At 47.2% G+C, this 20,642-nt stretch overlaps 1 protein-coding gene across 10 annotated transcripts in view; it reads left to right on the forward strand.

The window, feature by feature from the left end:
- PPP1R12B (protein phosphatase 1 regulatory subunit 12B) overlaps positions 1–20,642 on the forward strand; it is a 1,230,188-nt gene that overhangs the window by 570,757 nt on the left and 638,789 nt on the right. For all 10 annotated transcript variants that reach the window (XM_069633610.1, XM_069633604.1, XM_069633603.1 and 7 more), the window contains one exon: positions 15,747–15,837. In XM_069633610.1, the coding sequence (XP_069489711.1) occupies positions 15,747–15,837 (91 nt within the window). The remainder of the gene's footprint in view (positions 1–15,746; positions 15,838–20,642) is intronic.

Consider the following 20,642-nt stretch of genomic DNA (forward strand, 5'->3'; position numbering starts at 1 on the left):
TTGCCAGGACAGCCGTCAATATCTTGCTGTCCCGGTTCAGCATCGACAAAGGCCTGTAGGAGCTACAGCTATACCCTGGTTTGTTGGGTTTAGGGAGCGGTATTATAATCGCTTCTCTGAGTAACTCCGACAACCTCCCCATCTCAAATGCTTCGTTAAGCATTTCTAGCATTGGTGGGAGCACTTCTTCTCTATATACTTTATAAAATTCGCTAGGGAACCCATCTGCTCCTGGGGTCTTACTGGTGGGCAACTGCCTCACAACCTCCTCCAAGGTAATTGGTGCATCAAGCTATTCTCTTTCCTCATCACTTACCTTGGGCTTTCCTATATCTTCTAGTGTTTCGGTTATCTCCTCCCGTCTGCCCCCTCCTTGACCCCGTAAAGCACCTTATAATCTGCAAATTCCTTGTTGACCCCTTCTTGAGTGTCTACTACCTCGCCATCTTCTCTAGTTATTGTCCTAATCGGGAGCCTAGGGGTTTCGCTCTTGTACAGCCACGCTAAAAGCCTACCCGTTTTATCCCCTCCGGCGTGCTGTCTTCCTACATACTTTTTATAATTGAGGTTGCAGAGCCTTTCCCAGTGTTCTGCACACTGCTGCTGTAGTTTGAGTACTAGCTCCGTGTCCACACTGCCATTTTTTAATGTTCTTTCTCAGTTCATCTTCTATTCTTTGTAGGTCAGCCAGAACCCCACCTTGCAGGCCCTTTGACTTAGCTATGGCTACCCCCCGCATCACCACCTTAATGGCTTCCCTTAGTGAACCCGCCGAGTCAACACTACCAGTATTTGTTTCAAAATAGTTCCTGATCTCATCTCTTATGTCCTCTCGAAAGACCGGATCTTTGAGTGCCTCCGCTCGGAGGCGCCATGTCGGGATCCGCGCCCTCGGGGGGGGGGGGGGCAGTATTGCCACCAGAGGACCAGGGGCGAGTGATATGAGAGGACCCTCTCCTTATATTCTATTTGAGTGCTCTCTGCCATCACATCCGGCGTGGCAAAGACATAATCCAATCTCGTGTGTAGCTGCTGCGGGGCTGAGTAGTGCGAATATTGCCTACCATTAGGATGTTTTGTTCTCCACACATCTACGAAACCAAAATCGTCTAGTAACACCTGCAATGCTTTGGCCGCTGGGGTGTGCCTGTCAATCCTGCTATCACATCTGTCCACCTTGGGGTTCAATACACAATTGAAATCCCCGCCCCAAATAACTGCGTTTCCCACACACATACTAAGGTTGGTGCACAGAGTTCTGAAGTATGCTGCCGTGTTTTGGTTGGCGGCATACGTATTTACGATGCATACCTCTTTATTCTCCACCAGCCCTCTCAATATAACCGTCCTCCCGTCATTTTCCACCACTTCCTGTAGTAGCTGAAACGGGACGTGTGGTGCCACTCAGACAGGCACTCCACTAGCGTAAGCAGAGTACGACGAACCCACCACGATCCCTTTCCATTTTTTCCCCAACTAGCTCCAGCTTCTCCCACGTCAGATGCGTCTCCTGTAACAGTGCAATATCTATCTTTTGCTTTTTCAAATACAGCATGACCTTATTCCTCTTCATATAACTGTTAAGACCCCTGACATTCCACGTTAATATCTTGATCTCCCATAGCACATTGATATCTTCCTCCCCCATTTCCAACTGAACCCTTCCAGTCATGCTATGCAGATACAATCCTTCAGCTCTTCCATGTAGGCTCAAGTTTGAACTTAAACTCCCCATAACTATGTACACCCCAAACTTCCCACCTCCTTTCCCTCCCTCCCTGCCTCCCTCCACCCATCCCTTCCCCAACAACACCCCCCCCCCCCACCCAACTGTTGCCCAGCTCCATCCCTGGATCTCAGGCACCCCCCACATGTAGCCCTGTCCAGCACAAGCTTGTGTGCGGGGCTCAGTAGGGTGAAGTTGCCCTAATGGCCACTTAACTATTAGTATTTCGGGGGGTGGGTTGCTTCCATCCTGTTGCTCCCATTTCCAAATTTATTACGCATTGTGTTAACCCTATGCAGCTTCCAATTACATTTTGCCCACTATATTCCAGTCCAGGTCACAGGGCCCGAATGTTATCCAGTGTTTCACTGGTCTCGCTTCCCGGTATAATCTAGTACCCCCTCCCACTTACCCCCTCACTGTCCGTGGCACCAGTTCTTCAGTCATCCTGTTCCTGCTGGTCACGGTCCACTTCTTGCTCCGGGCAACCTTGCAGATCCAGCCACGTTACCACCTCCTCAGAAGTGTAAAAAAAAAGCGCCCTGCTCTTATGTAGCACCTTCAGCTTTGCCGGGTACAGAAGCTTGTACTTGATGCCTGCTGCTCGCAGCATCCTCTTGACGGCCACGTAGCTGTATCTCTGTCTCTGTAACAGCATTGTGTATTCCGGGTATGTTGTAATGTTGGCAGATGCTTTCTGTATTGTTCTGCCTTTACGAAAATATTCCAGGATCTTCTCCCTGTCTCTATAGTTCAAGATCCTCGCGATGATGGGTCTCAGCAGAGCCCCAGGTCGTGGTTTCCTCATTAAGGCGCGTTGCGCCCGCTCCACCGTGAATCACTGCGAAAGCTTGTCTGCTCCTAATTCTTGTAGGATCATGTTTTGCACTTAGTTGGTAGGGTCTTGGACCTCTTCCCCCTCCGGCAGGCCGACGACCCGTATGTTATTTCTTCTCGCTCTTCCTTCCGCTTCTGCCACCCGATTTTCAAGGTTGGCAACCTGCTGTTTGAGCACATGAACTTCTTTTGCATTATTTGTGCTGACATCAGTATTGGTCTTTGCGGCACTTTCCAACCCACTTGTTCTCTCCGCCAGCCCCCTGACATCTTGCCGTAACAGGGTAAGCTCAGTTCCTAACGCATCAATTTTGCCCTCCAGGGCTGACTGTAAGTCTGCCATTGCCGCGCCCCATTTAGTGTTCAGCTCCGCTATAGCCTCCAGGATCTGGTGCTTATCTCCTTCTGGGGCTTCTTCCACAGTAGTCGCAGCCGTGCTCCGCTCCGATGTTGTAGGGGTCCTCTGCGTTTTCGCAAAGATCTCCATTGTGGGCTGTTTGGTCTTGGCTCTCAGACTTTTCACCGACATAATGCCACTTTGCCCACGTGTCTGGCTCCGGCTCGGTGCTGTTCAGTTATTTGAGTCGTTGGGGTCTCTGTATACCAACCTACACCTATTGTGGCACATGAAATTGTTATTCGGGTGGATTGTAACTTGTCACGTCACGATTTCCTGTGTCTGAACCTATTATCAGCAGGGTGCTGGCTTCTGCATCCCTTATGTTTCTTTCTGGTCTCTGTGCCTATCAGAGGCAGGGTGCATATACCCACTTCTCCAGCATTGGATCTTTCATGGATTCACATGCTTAGAATAATCCCCGTCGTCAGGCTGGGAATCCCCGGTACATTATATAGACCTTTTCCCGTAGGAAAACTTTTTTGACGCTTATGCGTCCTATCCACCTCGTTTTGTATCATGCGTGCCCGCGCCGTCAGGGCGTCATGATATAAATACAGGCCCCGCCCCCGCGCTCCCTCAGATTTCAACCGTCTTTCAAAGTAGTGGGATCCTCGCGTTTTATTACTAGTTACTAGTGAAAACTAGGTTGTTTTTGTCTGTTTCGCTTCGGCGAAGTTCAAATTCTGGCGAATTATGTCTGGAAAAGCGTTATTTCGCCCGTGTGCAACCTGTGGCCTCAAAAAGGTTTATGAAGGTGATGGCCACATGGGCTGTATCTACTGTCTCCACCCGCACCACTCGGCGGATACATGTGAAATTTGTCAGGGTTTCTCCCAAAAAACCCTGAAGGACCGAAAAAGAAGGCTGGTCGACTGGCTTAATGACGGAGCAGGGGCCTACCCGGCTTCGGAAGTTGGCTCCACGGCTTCCAGGGGTAGGTCGGAACCTCCATCGAAGAAGGTACGGCCAGCTGAAATGCGCTCTGAGGACAAGCATAAGAGGAAACAGGATGGTTCCTCCTCATCACATAAAAAGTCGTCCTCCTCATCATCTAAGACGGAGAGGCTAGCGCTGTCGAAATCCTCCTCAGGGGACCGTCCCAGGTCTTCCATGAGTCGGGAAGCCTCAGCCGGGAAGTCGGCATCCAAATCGACGACGAAGTCTAAGGGCTCGACGACGACTTGCTCGTCGACCTCGGTGTCATTGACGATGCCTATTACCGTTCAAGCAGCAGCGGTGGGGATTCCCCCATCGACGGAGACTCAGTCCATGGCTTGGCTGCCCGAGGTCTATGACCCAATCCCCCCGGAGGTCTTACTGCAGCCAGACACGGCCGGCTCGGCGGAAGGAGAAGGTGATCTGGTTCTGCAACCATCGGATTTAGGCTTACGGCCTTCCACGTCGACTACGACGGCGACGAGTGCAAACGGGGGTGTGGTACCGATATCGTCCACGTTATTGACCCCCCCAGACGGTTTTGTCTCTGGATGTGCTTAATACTCTTCAGAAGCTCCTGCAGCGGCTGGATACGCAGTTCCCTCAGCCCGGGACATCGTCACTTCTGTCTGTACCTTCCGTCGACGAGCAAACTTGCACGGCTCGATCGACGACGAAACAGCCATCGGCTCCCCAGGCAGTAAAAGATCGTCCCCGAGCGCAGGAGGAGGGTGAGTTGTCGGAGTCCGATTCTGTACTGGGTGACTCAGGGTCAGACATCTCCCTGTCACCTTCGAGGGACCCGACATGGAATTCGGATGTAGAGGTAGAGTCTACGAGAGGCCAGTCACAGCCATCTCCCCCGGATGATGTGGGAGCCTTCCATGCAATGATGGGGAAAGCTTGTTCCGAATTCGGCTTGATTCCGGAGGAGCAGAAGAAAGACTGTTTCCTTTTTGACCATATGGGTCAAAGGAGAAAATCGGTTTTTGCCATCCCAATCCTGGACCACGTGTGGCAAGAAGGTCTCAAAACGATGCGCCATCCGTTCTCGGAGCCTGCCATAAAGGGACGGATTGAGAAAAAGTTTAAAGCTCCGGAGTCCACTCCAAAATGTCTAACATCACAGCCTCTGTCTGACTCGGTGGTGTCGGCGGCAGCGGCTAGGAAGGCCAGGGTCCAGCAAAAATGTTCAACGCCACCTGAAAGCGAGGCTAGGAGACAGGACGCCTTTGGAAAGAAGGTGCTCTCGGTCGGAGTGACGACAGTAAGAGCAGCCAATTCCTTAGCAATCGTGTCACGATATGATAGGGAAATGTGGCACAAATTAGCCCCTATCCTAGAGCACCTGCCAGACGAACACCGGAAAGCAGCTATGTTACTGGTGCGGGATGGCGAAGAGGCCTCGAACCACGCTATCGATATCGCAGTTGACCTAGCAGAATCAGGGTTCAAACAAATCAACCATGGAGTAGTGCTTCGTCGGCAAGCGTGGCTCAAATGTACTACTTTCCGTCCTGAAGTACAGTACAAAGTCCTGGACATGCCATGCGAAGGGGAACACCTGTTTGGCGAAAAGGTTGATGAAGCGCTGAAAGGGATGAAAGAAGACGCGGATACTGCTAGGTCCCTCGGCGCCCTGCAAACGGGTAGAAATTTTCGTTCTTTTCGCCCCTTCAGGGGTGCTTCTGGAAACTCCCGCTTTGGAGCCTCGAGGGACCGTGGATTCAACAGGCCCTCTTACTCGTCACAAGGGTTCAGACGAGCGTCCCAGTCAGCTCGTAGAAGCAGGGATTATCAAGCCTCCAGACGCCGAGGCTCAGGTCAGTCGTCGACGAAGACCAAGCAAACCAACAACCAATGACGGCCTTCGGAACGTCCTGGGGGGGTTGAGTCTCTCATCACTTCGACCGATGGAAATGCATCACCACAGATCGATGGGTCCTAGACACGATTCGCATGGGTCATGCGCTGCAATTCAAAGACAAGCCTCTGCGTCTTCCTCCTTTATTCTCGACACAGCCCAACCTCCGAGTCCTACGACAAGAGGCGGCGCTTATGTTGCAAAAAGGGGCGGTAGAGAGTTCCTGTAGCACAGGAAGGACAAGGAGTTTATTCCAGGTTCTTTGTTGTAAAAAAGCCAAACGGCAAATGGAGGCCCATTCTCGACCTGAGGGTACTCAACAAGTGGCTAAAGAGCCTAAAATTCAAAATGCTAAAGCTCCAAGAGGTTATCAGGTCGGTACAACCCATGGATTATCTATCATCTCTAGACCTTCAAGATGCCTATTTTCACATTCCAATACGCCCACGACACAGGAGATATTTAAGATTCGTCGTCGGGAAAAAGCATTTTCAGTTCAAAGTCCTCCCTTTCGGCCTCAAGTCCTCCCCCAGGACGTTCACCAAGTGCTTGGCCCCTATAGCGGCCCATTTAAGGAAGGACGGTCATCATGTCTATCCATATCTAGACGACTGGCTGGTCAGAGTTTCATCCAAGGAACAAACACGAGACCGTCTACGAGCCACAAGGAACTGGGCTTCGCAATCAACTTCAACAAGTCCTCCGTAGAGCCTTCGAGGACCTTGGTCTTCCTAGGAGCGGAGTTTCAGACACACACAAGCCTGGTGAGACCATCCAGCGAAAGAATTCAGAAACTTCAAAACAAGGCTTCGGAATGGAGAGGCGGTACCAAGGTCTCAGTGCGCAAGTACATGTCCCTGCTAGGGACCATGTCATCCTGCATTCCGCTAATAAACAACTGCCGTCTGTTTATGAGGCCTTGCCAGGAATTTCTAGCGGACCGTTGGGCGCAGAGCCGAGGTCGCTGGTCCGACAGATTGGTCGTCGACGAACAACTAGTTCAAGCACTCGGCTGGTGGAGAGTGTCTACTCATCTAACGAAAGGGATGCCTCTTCTGGAACCAGAGTTTCAAAAGACGGTGGTGACGGATGCATCGCTGAGCGGATGGGGAGCTCATCTGGATATGTTACAGGTACAAGGCCGGTGGTCCTTGCAGGAGTCCTCCCTGCATATCAACCTGCTAGAACTGAGAGCAGTGCGATGGGCTCTAAAATCTTTTCTTCCGCAACTGAGGGACTCGGTGGTGTGTGTCATGACGGACAACACCACTACGATGTTCTACTTGAGAAAACAAGGAGGGACACGTTCCAGATCCCTATCGACGGAGGCACAGAAAATCTGGCATTGGGCCATTCAACACAACATAACAATCTTGGCGTTCCACCTACCAGGCGTGAGGAACGTGGAAGCAGATGCCCTCAGCAGAGAAATGAACGAAGTTCACGAGTGGGTACTGAACGACCAGCAACTACAACAAGTATTCAAGAAATGGGGACACCCGCCCATAGACCTGTTTGCAACGAAGAACAACAAAAAATGCCATCAGTACGCAAGCAGATGGCCTCAGAAGGGCTCTCTGGGGGATGCGTTCTCCTTCCCATGGACGAACAATTTCATGTACGCATTCCCTCCATTTCCCCTGGTCCGGAGGACATTGCAATGGATCCTCAGGTACCCATGTCGTGTAATTCTGGTGGCCCCATACTGGCCCAGACAGGTGTGGTTTTCAGACCTGCTTCACTTAGCGGCGGCGGAACCGATGAGATTCAAGAAGACCCCCGACCTTCTGTCTCGACAGGACGGTGTTGTTTGGCATCACGACCCGGACAGCCTCCAGTTGACGGCCTGGCTCCTGACTTCGCCGAATTTGGTCGGCTAACGATTCCGGAGGACTGTCGGAGTATCCTACAAGCGGCAAGAGCACCTTCCACAAACGCCTCATACGCGTACAAATGGAAAAGTTTCTGTCAATGGTGTGAGGATCAACCAGGCTTGGCCCCGCAATCGATTAAGCCAGAGCAGCTCCTTCCATACTTGCTGCTCTTAGCCCAAAAGGGCCTGTCGGTATCTTCAATAAAAGTACACCTAGCAGCCATTTCCAGGTTTACTCGTCGACGGCACTCGGCACCTTTGTTCAGCGACCGCCTGATTAAACACTTCCTTAAAGGCCTCTTTCGGAGTTTCCCGCCAGAGAAGAAATTTCCGCCAGAGTGGAGCCTCAATCTGGTCTTAACATCTCTTATGAAGCCTCCTTTTGAGCCAATGTCATCATCGTCTCTAAAGTTTCTGTCGTGGAAATTGGCCTTCCTAGTGGCCATCACTTCAGCTCGACGTATCTCAGAAGTTCAGGCTCTAATGGTAGACCCGCCATACTTACGATTTTTCAAGAACAAGGTAGTCCTAGCCACTAACCCGCAGTTTATACCAAAAGCTCCTTCGGTGTTCCATAAACACTCCTCTATTGTGTTGCCTACGTTTTTTCCGGAGCCATGCTCGGGAGCGGAGCGCATGCTACACACATTGGATGTAAAAAGGGCCCTTAAGTTTTATCTCCATCGTACGCAACCGTTCAGAGAAACAAGACAGCTGTTCGTGGCCTATGGTTTGGGTGCTAAGGAAAAGCCATTTCAAAACAAGGACTGTCAAGATGGGTGTCATCTACCATTTCGTACTGCCATTCTAGGGCAGGGAAACCCCTTCTACGACGGCCAAGAGCTCACTCTACTAGAGCAGCGGCATCGTCGACGGCACTGTGGGCCGGAGTCCCTCTGAGGGACATTTGCATGGCGGCTACCTGGGCGGCTACACACACCTTTACCCGCCATTACTGCCTGTCGCAGCAACATGCCGAAGATACCCGGATGGGGCAGGCGGTGCTTCGACACCTGTTCCAGTAAGGTAAGCCCCGGCTGAGGGGTTGCATCCTATGGAATTTGTGACTGTATGTGGTTCGTTTTCCTGTGTTAACTATTACTGATGTATACATGATCATAGGGAACGGGCTCTGCGAACAAGGTATATGGGTTTGCATGCACGCCTCCTCTTTGGGGGTGGTACTGCTGTGTAATCTATTCTAAGCATGTGAATCCATGAAAGATCCAATGCTGGAGAAGGGAATAGTTTCTTACCTGTAACTCCATTTCTCCAGCTTTGGTATCTTTCATGGATTCACATGCGCCCACCTGCCTCCCCTGAACATGCAAACCGGTTCCCCCACTACTTTGGGGGCCGAAATCTGAGGGAGCGCGGGGGCGGGGCCTGTATTTATATCATGACGCCCTGACGGCGCGGGCACGCATGATACAAAACGAGGTGGATAGGACGCATAAGCGTCGAAAAAGTTTTCCTACGGGAAAAGGTCTATATAATGTACCGGGGATTCCCAGCCTGACGACGGGAAATATTCTAAGCATGTGAATCCATGAAAGATACCAATGCTGGAGAAATGGAATTACAGGTAAGAAACTATTCCCTTGCTGCGTCTGCAGCCCGCAACGGTTGATCTAAGCAGCATGTGCGTCCCAATCCTTACGAGGCCGTTTCACAGTCCATCAGTGTAATCCTTTGTTCAGGATCGGTCGCCATTTTGTTTCGGATGGTGCGTGGCTCGGCGTCGCTTGTTTTGTCCGTAGTTCCTCTTCTACTCCTCGGTGCGGCTTCGGGATGTAATCCCTGCGCGCCCGTTTGAAGTGCCGCCGGGGGACTCTTTGTGTTGGCGCGCCGCCATCTTAGTATCAATTACGCCGCTCCCGGATCAGGACACAAAGTAGCCTAACTCCCACTGCTGTCCACCTTCTCCCGCCGATACGCTCATCTGCTGCCTGAGGTATTCACGCAGATATAGTATCTTTTTTCTGCTGGAATCAGCCGTCAACACATGCGCTTGCTTCGGATGAATGTCAGATCACAGAGCTCCATGGAATCGCTGCCTACTCCATGGCCGCTTGGCCACGCCCCCTGTATTTTGAAAAGTCTCATTACAAACTGTAAGTCCTTGCACTTAGCACACCTTTGTAAATTATAAGATGGTTATTGTTAAATGACTTGCTTTAAATAAATCCCTGAAACTCGAAAGCTGAGATGTGCCCTGCTTTAATGGCCTGCAAAGAAAAAATGCTAACTCATGCACGAAGTAGAAGTTTGATAAGTTGCAATTATAGTAAGGGGTTATACATGTCCTAATATGAAGTTTGTTATGTAAACAAATGATGACCTTGCATGTTAATAACTGAACAGACTTGAACGCTTTTTGAAATGCTGACACAGCTAGAAATAGTTTGTTATGGTTGGCACTGCTGTTCTGTTCTTTGGCAAGGCCGCTCACTAAAAGGCTAAAATGATTAACACTAGTCTTGCATTTCCTGGTTTAGACAAACCTGCATGATTTTCTCCAGATTAATGTCCGATTATATGTGCACAGTAGTACAGGATAGGTTGGAGTCACTGCAACTGGTAACATGAATGACGGCCATCTATTGTGGCTGCGCATAGATGGAATCTGGGGCGGAACAAATTCAGCTTAAGTGAAAAGTTTAATTAATTTATAAAATGGCTATTTCAGAAGTTAAGCTTCTTGGAAGATGCCAGTGGCTACCTACCTGCAGATCCTGCACTGCAGAAGTTTATGGAAGTAAATTATACCCCCATTGTTCTCGCTATTTGGAATCCCAAGCACTTTTACATCCTTTTCAGTCTGTCTTTCGTCTACTTAGGGGTAGAGTCTATAACTTCTGTTCTGGATGATCTTGCCTTACCTCCAGGACTGCAGAGAGGTCAGTGTTTTAATTCTCCTTGACCTCTATGCAGCTTTCCACACCATTGATCGTGCCGTCTTGCTTCAATGCCTGGAAAATCTCTACCCCCTCGCCTGGTTTACATCTTTTTTTTCTTGGCACGCCCAAACTATCTTATTTTAATTCACCCCCAGTTGCTCTCCTCTGTTTCCCACAGGGTTCCTATCTGCGCTGAAGTGGGAAAATGGAACACAAACCTCCCACCAATCCCCTCACACCCCTGGCCTAGAGGATCACGGCCCAGGCACCCGCCACGAGAGGAGTTTGCCCATCTACCAGACGACCAAATACCCTGGTACAAGAACATACGGATGTGCCCACCAGCCTGTCCTGCCCATGCCAACACCTGCGGCATGGATGAACTCGACTGAACCATGCAACAGTAAATGAACACATCGTTAGAGATGCCATGACGACGTAGCCACAGGTCAGCACACCCGTGCAAACATGCACACTGGACACTCCCACACCAATACACACGAAGAACATATTCAGTGCTACGACGTAGGTGACGGACACACTCACTGACGCGCATCTTTATTATTTTTCACATAGGCTTTCAAAATGCAGAAACGCAAGACGCATAATGAATCTATAACGCTTCTCCTAAACCCATGCATTGCAATAAGAAATATAACGAAGACACGATACTGGGGATAAAGCAATATGATACCATAACCTAAAGCGCGGTGTATCAAACGTTTCCACCTATGCACCAGGCCCAAGTAGGCCGCAAGCAAGAGCTTCCATGAACATTGAATGAGCAAGAGTACAGTTGCTGACCCTGCAGAATGAGCCCTGCGATGACCGACAGTCAAGGGGGCAATGTTGCAATCTCGTATGCCGCAAGCCGATGCCAAGGTCACACCTGCAATTTAAAACCAGGCACACAGTGGAAAATACAATATTAATTGTGCAGGATTCTGCCTCGACCACGGTCCCACCTCACGTGACCAAGCCAAACCTGACAGGGTGCCAGGCCCAGGAGGAGGGAGGCACCGAAACCCCCCATTTCAAGACACCGGCAGATACAATTAAGTGATCCAATGGACATCTGCGGCGGTGGGAGTAGTCTGCCTTCAGGCATACCAATAAATCTTCACGTTGACTGCACATAACCATAGTGAAATATTGTTGCAAATGACGGGTGCACCGCGAGCTGGGAACAACGATGGTCCCAGACTGGGGGGCTCGTGCGTGGACCAATCAGAACATGAGGCTCTTATCACTGACGCCATTAACATTGACCAATCCCCAGGGATCCTCATGTAATGATTCTCATGTATCAATTTGAAGGGACAACCCAATTATACCACCTGACTAACCCTCAACCACTAACAATGCTCTCTATATGTATGCTATAATAACCATACAACTCGAGGAGCCAATCCAGAGTGGCGATAGGTTTTTGCTAAACTTTCCCAGGGAACGCAAGTAGTGCGTCACACTAAGATAAAAAGGGCCTGCAAGCCCATCGACGGAGAGAGTGTCAGGACGGACGCGTACGATCCTTGACCCATCCCTGCCGTTTTGTTTAATAAAAAGCAGAATCACCTTGCTTCTTGCGTGTGTCTCATACTCATTTTTTGTGATATATACGGGAGGAGTTGGGGCCTCCATGCCCGGAGGTCCGCGGACGGCCCAGCCGACCCCGGCAGAATTTCCCCCCGACAGCGCCCTCTTGCATACCTTATGCAGGAGCATGAGGCACGGTTTTACACATATGCTGATGCTAAATGGAGAGGAAACTGGTTATGGTAACAATCTGTTCCAACGCGGGCAGCTTGGACCAAGGATTTTTGGCTGGACTCTCTGGGACTGTGTCCCACACCTAGTGAATCAGTTAAGTCTTGGTGTTGGAATCCTACCTTTTGGCTCTTGGGAGCTACACATTTAATCCATATGTAACTCGGCCTTTGCTGAAATTGAAAATCCTATCTTTTCTCCCAGATGAATCCTGAGCTAAAGCGGCGGCGGCGGCGGCATCTGACTTGGAGTCCCTAGATAACTAACGGTATCTATTTGGGCCAACCAGCCTTCTTAATTTAGGTGTTGCAGCTACTCCAAAATGCTGCATCCTGGCTGGCACTTGGAACGAATTGCCTCTTATTCTCATGGTCTTCTCCAGCAGCTCCACTGGCTCCCGGTGAGCAGTCACATTACATTCAAGCATCTGTGTATTGCTTACTATGCAATTCATCACTCTGGAGCGGAGTATTTGCAGGCCAAACAGATTCCTTATGTACCATATAGGCCACTCGGTTCGGCCTCTCGCTCTGACAGTACCAAGATTTTGCTGAGCACAGGCGGGAGGAAGAGCATTCTCCACTCTTGTACCATCTTTGTGGAACTCTCCTGCTCAGTTCTGGGAAGTGAGTGTGGGCTTTCGGAAAGCTCTAAAAACATACCTTTTCTAATCTGTTTTTGCCTCTTTTGCCTCTTTATAGAGGTTTCTTTTTGTACTGAGTTTGTAGCGCCTAGATGCCTTCAGCCTTAGTGCTTAACAAATACTGCTATATTACATTACATTACATCACATCACATCCTATCCTGAAGGTGTATAGCTTGTAGGATAAGGCTGATCCACAGGACTTGATTGCTTGGTTAAGAGAGCAGGCCAATTTAATGACTAGGCTCGGACTATAATCACAATCTATGGGCCTAGGATTTGGCATATGGCAAATGTTCCCAAATTGATTTGTAGTGCTTGTTTCAATAATTTGAAGGCAACGCTGAATTACTGAGATGAACTGCTTTGGAAACCACACTCTTTCAGAAGCTTTGAATCTGAGTCGGTAAAATGCTTATGGGGTTAAAGCTTGTAACTTTTTCCAATTTCCCAGATTGACATTTTTTACTCCATTTTTGGTGGCTGAAATGAAGTTATTTTCCAATATATATTTTCCTTTTCCATGGTTACACAATTAAGAGGCACTATACTATATTTCTACCATTTATCTTTCCCTTTGCTTGTAAAAACCGAGTTTGGCGTGGTACGACATTAAGCACAGTGGCTATAGATAGCCTGTGCTGCCCCTCATACCTTTTGGCCAGTATAAATGGATCCACCAAGCATATGAGTACCGCATTTGAAATCGCCCTGCAAAGATTTACCCAATTTATTTATCAATTTTTGTATTGCTTTTGCGGTTGTTCTTAGTTAACTGTCCATAGAAGCCACTGCCCTTTGACAGTTTTTAACCCTTCATATTTAATGAGTTATGTATGTATAACCTCATCTAAACCTGACTCTCCAATCGTGACACCACAATGTGTGCATTTCTTGTGTTACTGTCACAATGGCTACACACCCACATTGCTGCTAGGCACGGTAGCTTTAACTTTTTAAGTCAATAGAATCCGAGGATGCTGGGTGTCCATTAAACTACTTTATTTACTAGGATTATCCAGACCTGGACCCCTTGCTCGTTGTGCTCAGAGAGGCACAGCTCCACCTCACTGATGAGGCCCAACAAGGCTGAAACACATCTCTGGGGTTGCTGTTGGTACTCTTGTTCTTAGAATTGTCATAGCAGTTGCGTGCTGGACAGCCCATGTGGGAGGGACCAAGACTGATATGCAAATGGTTATTTCCCTTCTGTGAAAGGTACAGTGAGCTAAAGTGTGGCTGCGGACTCTCGAGTGGATACCTTCCAAAAGCACAGGTCACTTAGCCATGTTCGTTCTCGCAGAGGTACCTATGGACTATTTTCTTTGATTGTCGAGAAGATGCTGTACCCTGAGAAATTTTCCCGACATTGAAACTTCAAAACTGGTGGAAAAATGTTTTCAGAACTTGCATTCTTTTCTGTAAAGATCAAGAGGCATTCCTTTTGCAAGTCCAGAGATCATAGCAGGAAAGGAAGAGTGCCCACTCAAAATGGTGGTTCGGTGCCAATGTTTTACGAAAAAGGAAAGTATCCTGAAAAAAGTGAGGGAAGTAAGATCTCTGGAATATAAGGGAAATAGATTACTTCACCTGCAAGATCTATAATCTCTGATCTACAGCAAAAGAGAATGCCAGACCATTACCCACATGGCTTTGGTAAGAGTGCCATGGCTACACTAAGTGCAGTCCTATGCTGGAGCAGCAAATGGAAGCTGCTCAGCTTTCTGCAATGGTGCAAAGGAGTTGGCAGCTTTGTCCCTGTTACCTGCCTTTCAGTGGCTAAGTTTCCTTTTGTCAACTATGATGGCTCCCCCCACCCCCGCCTCCCATTAAGATTAGCTCGGTTTGAAAGCTAGCAGCTATTTAGCTTCTAGTTATAGCGAAGGGGAGCCTGGTTAGCTTGAAGCCCAAAGCTAACAGGAGCTACTTTTGACTCCTGGGGCACGTTCTGCCATACAAATATATCTACGTGATTTTAAATGTCAAAGTTTGCATCTTGTGCAAAGTTAGATTTGCTGTGCACTCTGGACTAGCTACTGGTCCCCCAGAAGTAGCTCCTGCCTAGCTGGTTATGCCCAATACCCAGGAGTTGCTTTTTGCACCTGGTCAACAAATCCCAATTTCAAACCCTGAAATAGTTGTAGAAAATAAAATCAATCCCTCAAAAGATGCTTGTACAAAAACGGCCTCAACTGTCGAGGAGTATAGTTGCTCGCTGGTTTGGTTGTGGAATTTCATCTTCAGAAAGAGGTACCCACCTGCTTGAGTTGTGGGTTTTATCCTTCCAGTTAACAATATTGATACATTTTTTTAAAAGTGGCTTTTATTTCTTTGATAATCCATGTAATGGTAGTCCCCCCCACCTCCCCCAAAGATTCTTTGTGTGTATGGAAAAGGTTCTAACATGGCCACTCTGTGTACTCAAATGGTTGCTATTCAAGAACCTGTAATCTGCAGAACACATCAATGGAATGAAAGGTATCCCGTAGTTTCCAAAAGTAAACTACTTGGATTTAATTTACTTTGTTGACATTTCTTTGAAAATACTTGGAATTGTACAAGTATTTGTGAGGTAAGGGGTAAAGAGGGAGGGGTTTAGGGTGCAGTGATAGTGAAAGGAGGGAATGGGAGATCCCCCCCCAAAATACATTTAAAATATTTTTTGAAGTATTTAAGTTTGTTGAAATTCCATGGAACCGAAAGAACATTGGTACTAATAGCTACACAATGCAGTCTACAACGTGTGTGTAGTGGCATCCAGAAATCATGCTTTTGTTTCTTTGATCTCTTCATGTTTTAGGTCGTACTTGACGCCCGTAAGGGACGAGGAGGCAGAGTCCCTCCGGAAAGCTCGCTCTAGACAGGCCCGGCAGACCCGTAGGTCCACTCAAGTAAGTAATGGTTGCTTCTGTTCCACCTTTTCTAAAGAACCAATATGTATTCCCATTTTGTATGCACGTGATGCACAAAGCCCGAGTTTAAGCACTATTTAAACCCTCTAAATAAGGGACATTTGCAAATCTTAATGCCATGTGTTGCTGTTCATAACTGGATAATAGAAATGCATAGGTGGTAAGTACATTGACTTAAATTACAAAGAATGGAAAACAAATGTTTACTGTCATACAACTTATAAGCTTTTTTTAACAAAATCCATGAAAACATATGAGTAATACAATTAGTCATTCATCAATGAAAGTAATCGCCATAAAAATCTTTGTTTACATCAGTAATTTGATAATGGACTAGTAACCTTTGACTAAATATCTTACACTGACACTTATTCTTTGCAGGCTTTACCCTTGAAATAAATTGGTTAAGCTGTTGGAGCCATTTTGCTTGTATCCAGAACAGCAAAGCTAGGAGGCATTGTTAATTATTAATTATGACCAAAAAGTAGCACAGATCAGAGTGGATGTAAAAATATTGCCCTTAGCCCATGGCATGCAAACAGGCAAAGTGTTTAACCAGAGTGTCGTCTTACATTGGATTCAAATGAGAAGATGACTGGTTACAATTTTCAATATTGATCAGTGCCCAAAAAGCCAGGGATTGATTGGAGATTAAGACCGGCAGCATATCTTGGATACCTGTTAAATAACCGGAATCTGTGTCCCTTAAAACAGTTTTTGTAAGATTGTTTTAAACATGAAATTTCTTATTTTAAGTAAGCAATAACTGGGTTAAGCTGTTTAACGTTCCTAATTTCTTTCTTAAGTGCTACAACCTCATAATGATGGATGTTTCTGTGCCTCGGGAAGGTGGGGGCGGAATTGGTGCAAGTAGTTTGACGTAGAAAAGCATTAACCGATCTAAAAGCGAAATTCTGACACTGCAATGGAGAGAATTAAACCTTAATCTCTTGATTAGTCAACATGCTAATAGAATAGTTGGCTTCAGAATTAGATTGGTTCTCCAATCACAACGAATATGATTACCTTCCAAGGAGTCTGAAATGAGTGGTTATTTTTAACTCTACCCCTTCTGCAGCTTGTTTTAACAATAAGTGTAAGGGCTCAATGTCCACCCTTCTTTTGAAGTAGTAAATGACCTGAAGGTTCCAGCTTTACTTTACACTTTGTGGTCTAGCACTTTGAGGCGTCTTCTAGCGCTATATGGCATTTCCAGTAAATATTTTAGACAAAATAACTGGACAGACCCAAGGAAGACGGTAAAACACTGCTTTATCTCAATAGTAGAAAGCAAGTGGGACTACTGCTATCGAAATAGATGCATGCATAATCACATCACCTTTTGTTTGTATAAAGTTTTTATATTTTCATACATCATTTATGACGTCGTCCTATGTGGCCTTTTGCAAGACCTACTACCGGGAGGGATTTGATTAGGAGAAACAGGTCTACTTATAGAATCATGTGTTAATATCTCATTGGCTGCCTCTTGTCTGTAGGGCACGCCCTGAGCTACTTCTACATACGTAATATACTGATTATAGCAGAGAATATGGCAGCGAATTGGTAACTGCCACATTGTATGTGAAAGTGCGTGGCAGGTTTTATGATTGGTTGGCAACCCGATCCAAACATGGACTTTCAGCTTGTTTAGCAGCAAGTGGGTAGGAATGAAACCTAGGTGCATTATTCATTTCTTGTTTACCCAATTGGCCCATTGTATTTCATCGACCTGATCCTTAGCCAAGGTCTGGTAGCTCACTGTTCTGGAAAATTGAGGGGGCATGAGCGGACCACAATTTCCATCTCTGGGTTTTAATGAAAAGCCCTTGGTTTTTAACTTCTGAGTCACGTGTTGGGAGTCCATGATTTTGTCCATTTCAGAGTCTTATTTAGAACTATTTGATTTTATTAAACATGGTGCTATTACCCTCTGTGGCCTTGAGAGACTTGCTCAATCCACCTCAAGTAGACTTTTGCCCTTATGATTGTTCAATACTTAGCACTTGCAAATGTCTGTCGCTCCTTATCTTCGCAGAAAATGTCTTATGCACATGATCCGTTCCTTCGACTCCCTTTCTGCCTTGCACCTATCTCTCGAAATAGCCTTCTTGATCCCAGGACAAGGTACTACTGATTCTGCACACGAAAACAGCTTCTTCATCAGTTCTTCAAATTGCAATCCTAGGCTTGTCTTTTGAAGTAACAGGTTTGATTCTTACCACAGGCCATGGTCCATTTTCTTCCATGGCCATCCTACATGTTGTATGTGTACTTTTTTAAAAAAATTTTTAAGCAAGCTTCTATGCATCTTTTCTACCTTGTGTTACAGCATATTTACAGTTATTGGTCAGCACGTTCTGTTTAATATTTATGTTCCTGTTGGTGCAGCTCATCTGCTCCTTCTGCGTCAGGTGCTATTCGTACTCCGATGATACACAGTTGCTGATCCGTCTTGACCTTGATCAGGCTGTGGCGTCGGCGTGCTTGAACAAGTGCCTGGTGGCCGTGGGGGAGTGGATGGGCCACAACTGGTTGAAGCTGAATGGGGACAAAACAGAGGTCTTGGTGGTAGGATCCCCTCACTTCACTTTGGACTTCCTCTTTCTGGCCCCCATTTCTTGGTTCACTCCTGGTACCCTCCAACAAGGTAAAAATCCTGGGGGTCCATATGACGAGCAACTTGTCAATGGCAGCTTGGGTATCAGCGGTCTGCCAGACAGGCCATCTTCAGCAGAAAATATTGAGAAGGACCCTCCATCTGATCCCCGGCACACTTCACCCCCCTGTGGTAGCCGCCATGATTATGAGCAAGTTGGATTATTGCAACTCCCTCTATCTGGCCCAGCCTAAGGGGCTGGTAGGTGGGTTGCATCGCCCCCAAAACATGGCAGCTCGGGTGGCAACTGGGTCCCCCTATGGGCCCATATTACCCCCGTGCTGTGCACTTTGCACTGGCTCCTGGTGGCCCAGCGCATTCAGTTCAAGTCTCTGTGCACTGCGCTCTCCATGACCAGGGAGGGGAATACCTATGCACTAAGTTTGTACGCTATGTTCTCAATCGCCCCCTGTGGTCTGCTGCCTCTGTGCTCTCTGTGCCGTCTTTTCAGCTCACTCGGGTGGGGGGGCGTTTTCCGTTGCTGCCGCTCAGCTCTGGAATTCCCTCCCTTCGTCATTGAAGATACTGACCGCCTGTCTTTTCGATAGGCTCTTAAACGTTTCAGTTCGGAGTCTTGATATGCTTGTTTCGTGCTTCTCTGCCTCCCCGGGCCTCCTCCCTCTCTACTGCCATGATGCCTTTGGGGGACCTTGCGCTATTCATGATTACTTTTTCTTTAGGCACATGTTCCTATTACTGCTTCAGTTATATTGTCCGCTTTATTTCATATTTCGGCATAGGTTCATGCATCTCCTTTGTGACATAATTCTGTTGTCTTCAGACTTTAGTTTGAGTTCTTCCATATTACTTATAACCGCATTCTGTCATCTTGGTAGTGGGCACCCTTCCTCTGCTTCTACGCAAGGGTGTAATCTGAATGTCTGCCTGACTGCATATCGTCTTTCAAACACTCATCGGTATAGGAATGTTGCATAGAAGGGTAAATCATTTTAACGCCATGGGGACGTTACGGCAAGGCTTTGGTCTGTGTAGGCAAATAGCAGTTGATTCATTCGCCTTGCAGTGGATGTGCATTGGATATAGGTCTTTACTTTGCTTTCTACTTCTCGACCTTTACTTCGGTCTTTCACTTCTACCGTTTACTTCGTCATTAAATAGGGTAGCCACCTGTATCCCCTTTTGTACTGCATAATTTTCCTCCCTGCTGCTCCTTGACCCAACCTAAACATTAACCACATTGATTGCCACATTCACAATCTGAATATTCAGACAAAGTAAATTAATGGCAATGTAAATGTCTGGCGACGTGAATGTAAACCAAAGGTAAATGCAGACACATTTTTCTGGTCGAAGGAAAGGGGACAGGAGTATTTTTGGAGAGGGAGATTGCCCTCTCGTGGAGTTGATTTCCTTATGCTTAACATGCATTATAAATGTGTGGCCAAAAGAGCGCTTCAGAAATTTATTGTGGTTTGTTTTTTTGAGACCAGGGAATTAAATGGTCAGGAATGTAGATCATAAAGGGAGCAGGAGCAAATAGACTAACAGAATAAAGAAAATGAGCAAACTGGTTAATCTCTTCTAAATCAGCCTGCATTTGTTTTTGTAGGGTGGTAATACTGTAAAGGTTTGAACTCCAAAATATAGGCTATTCTCTTTATAGTCTTTCCTACACATTTATCCCAGTTTGGGCTGCTTATGAACTCTGTACTGCGAGTTGTGCAAATGTTACCGGCTGCTGAATTTCTTTAGTTGCCATCTTGGCACGACTAGAATGCTAGCTAATAAGGAGTCAGGGCTTTATCCTCAGAGTGCTGGTATTGACACTTCTCCAGCATGGGGTCTGGCATGGATTCACATGCTCATGAATACTCCCCGTCCGGCTTTGAATCCTTGGTAAAGAAAAAATCAGTTTCGTTTCTGAACTGTTTCTACTAGTAACCAATCACTGGTCTCTGGGTCATACTGTGCCCAGCCAATGAATGCCCTCTGCCTAAGCACCTCCTCTGGCAGCCATCTTCAGATTTTTACCGCACGTTCAATTGTTGGGATCCTTGTGCTATAGCTCTCGAGCTTTTACTGCATTTTGCCATTTTTTTGAAGAGTTTACTTTTAGTTTTTTCGGTCAATCAAGCCTCAAGCTCCACCAATTCTACTTCCGATC

Source organism: Ambystoma mexicanum, chromosome 13 (genome assembly GCF_040938575.1).
Source record: "Ambystoma mexicanum isolate Mex_15411 chromosome 13, UKY_AmexF1_1, whole genome shotgun sequence".
NCBI lineage: Eukaryota > Metazoa > Chordata > Amphibia > Caudata > Ambystomatidae > Ambystoma > Ambystoma mexicanum.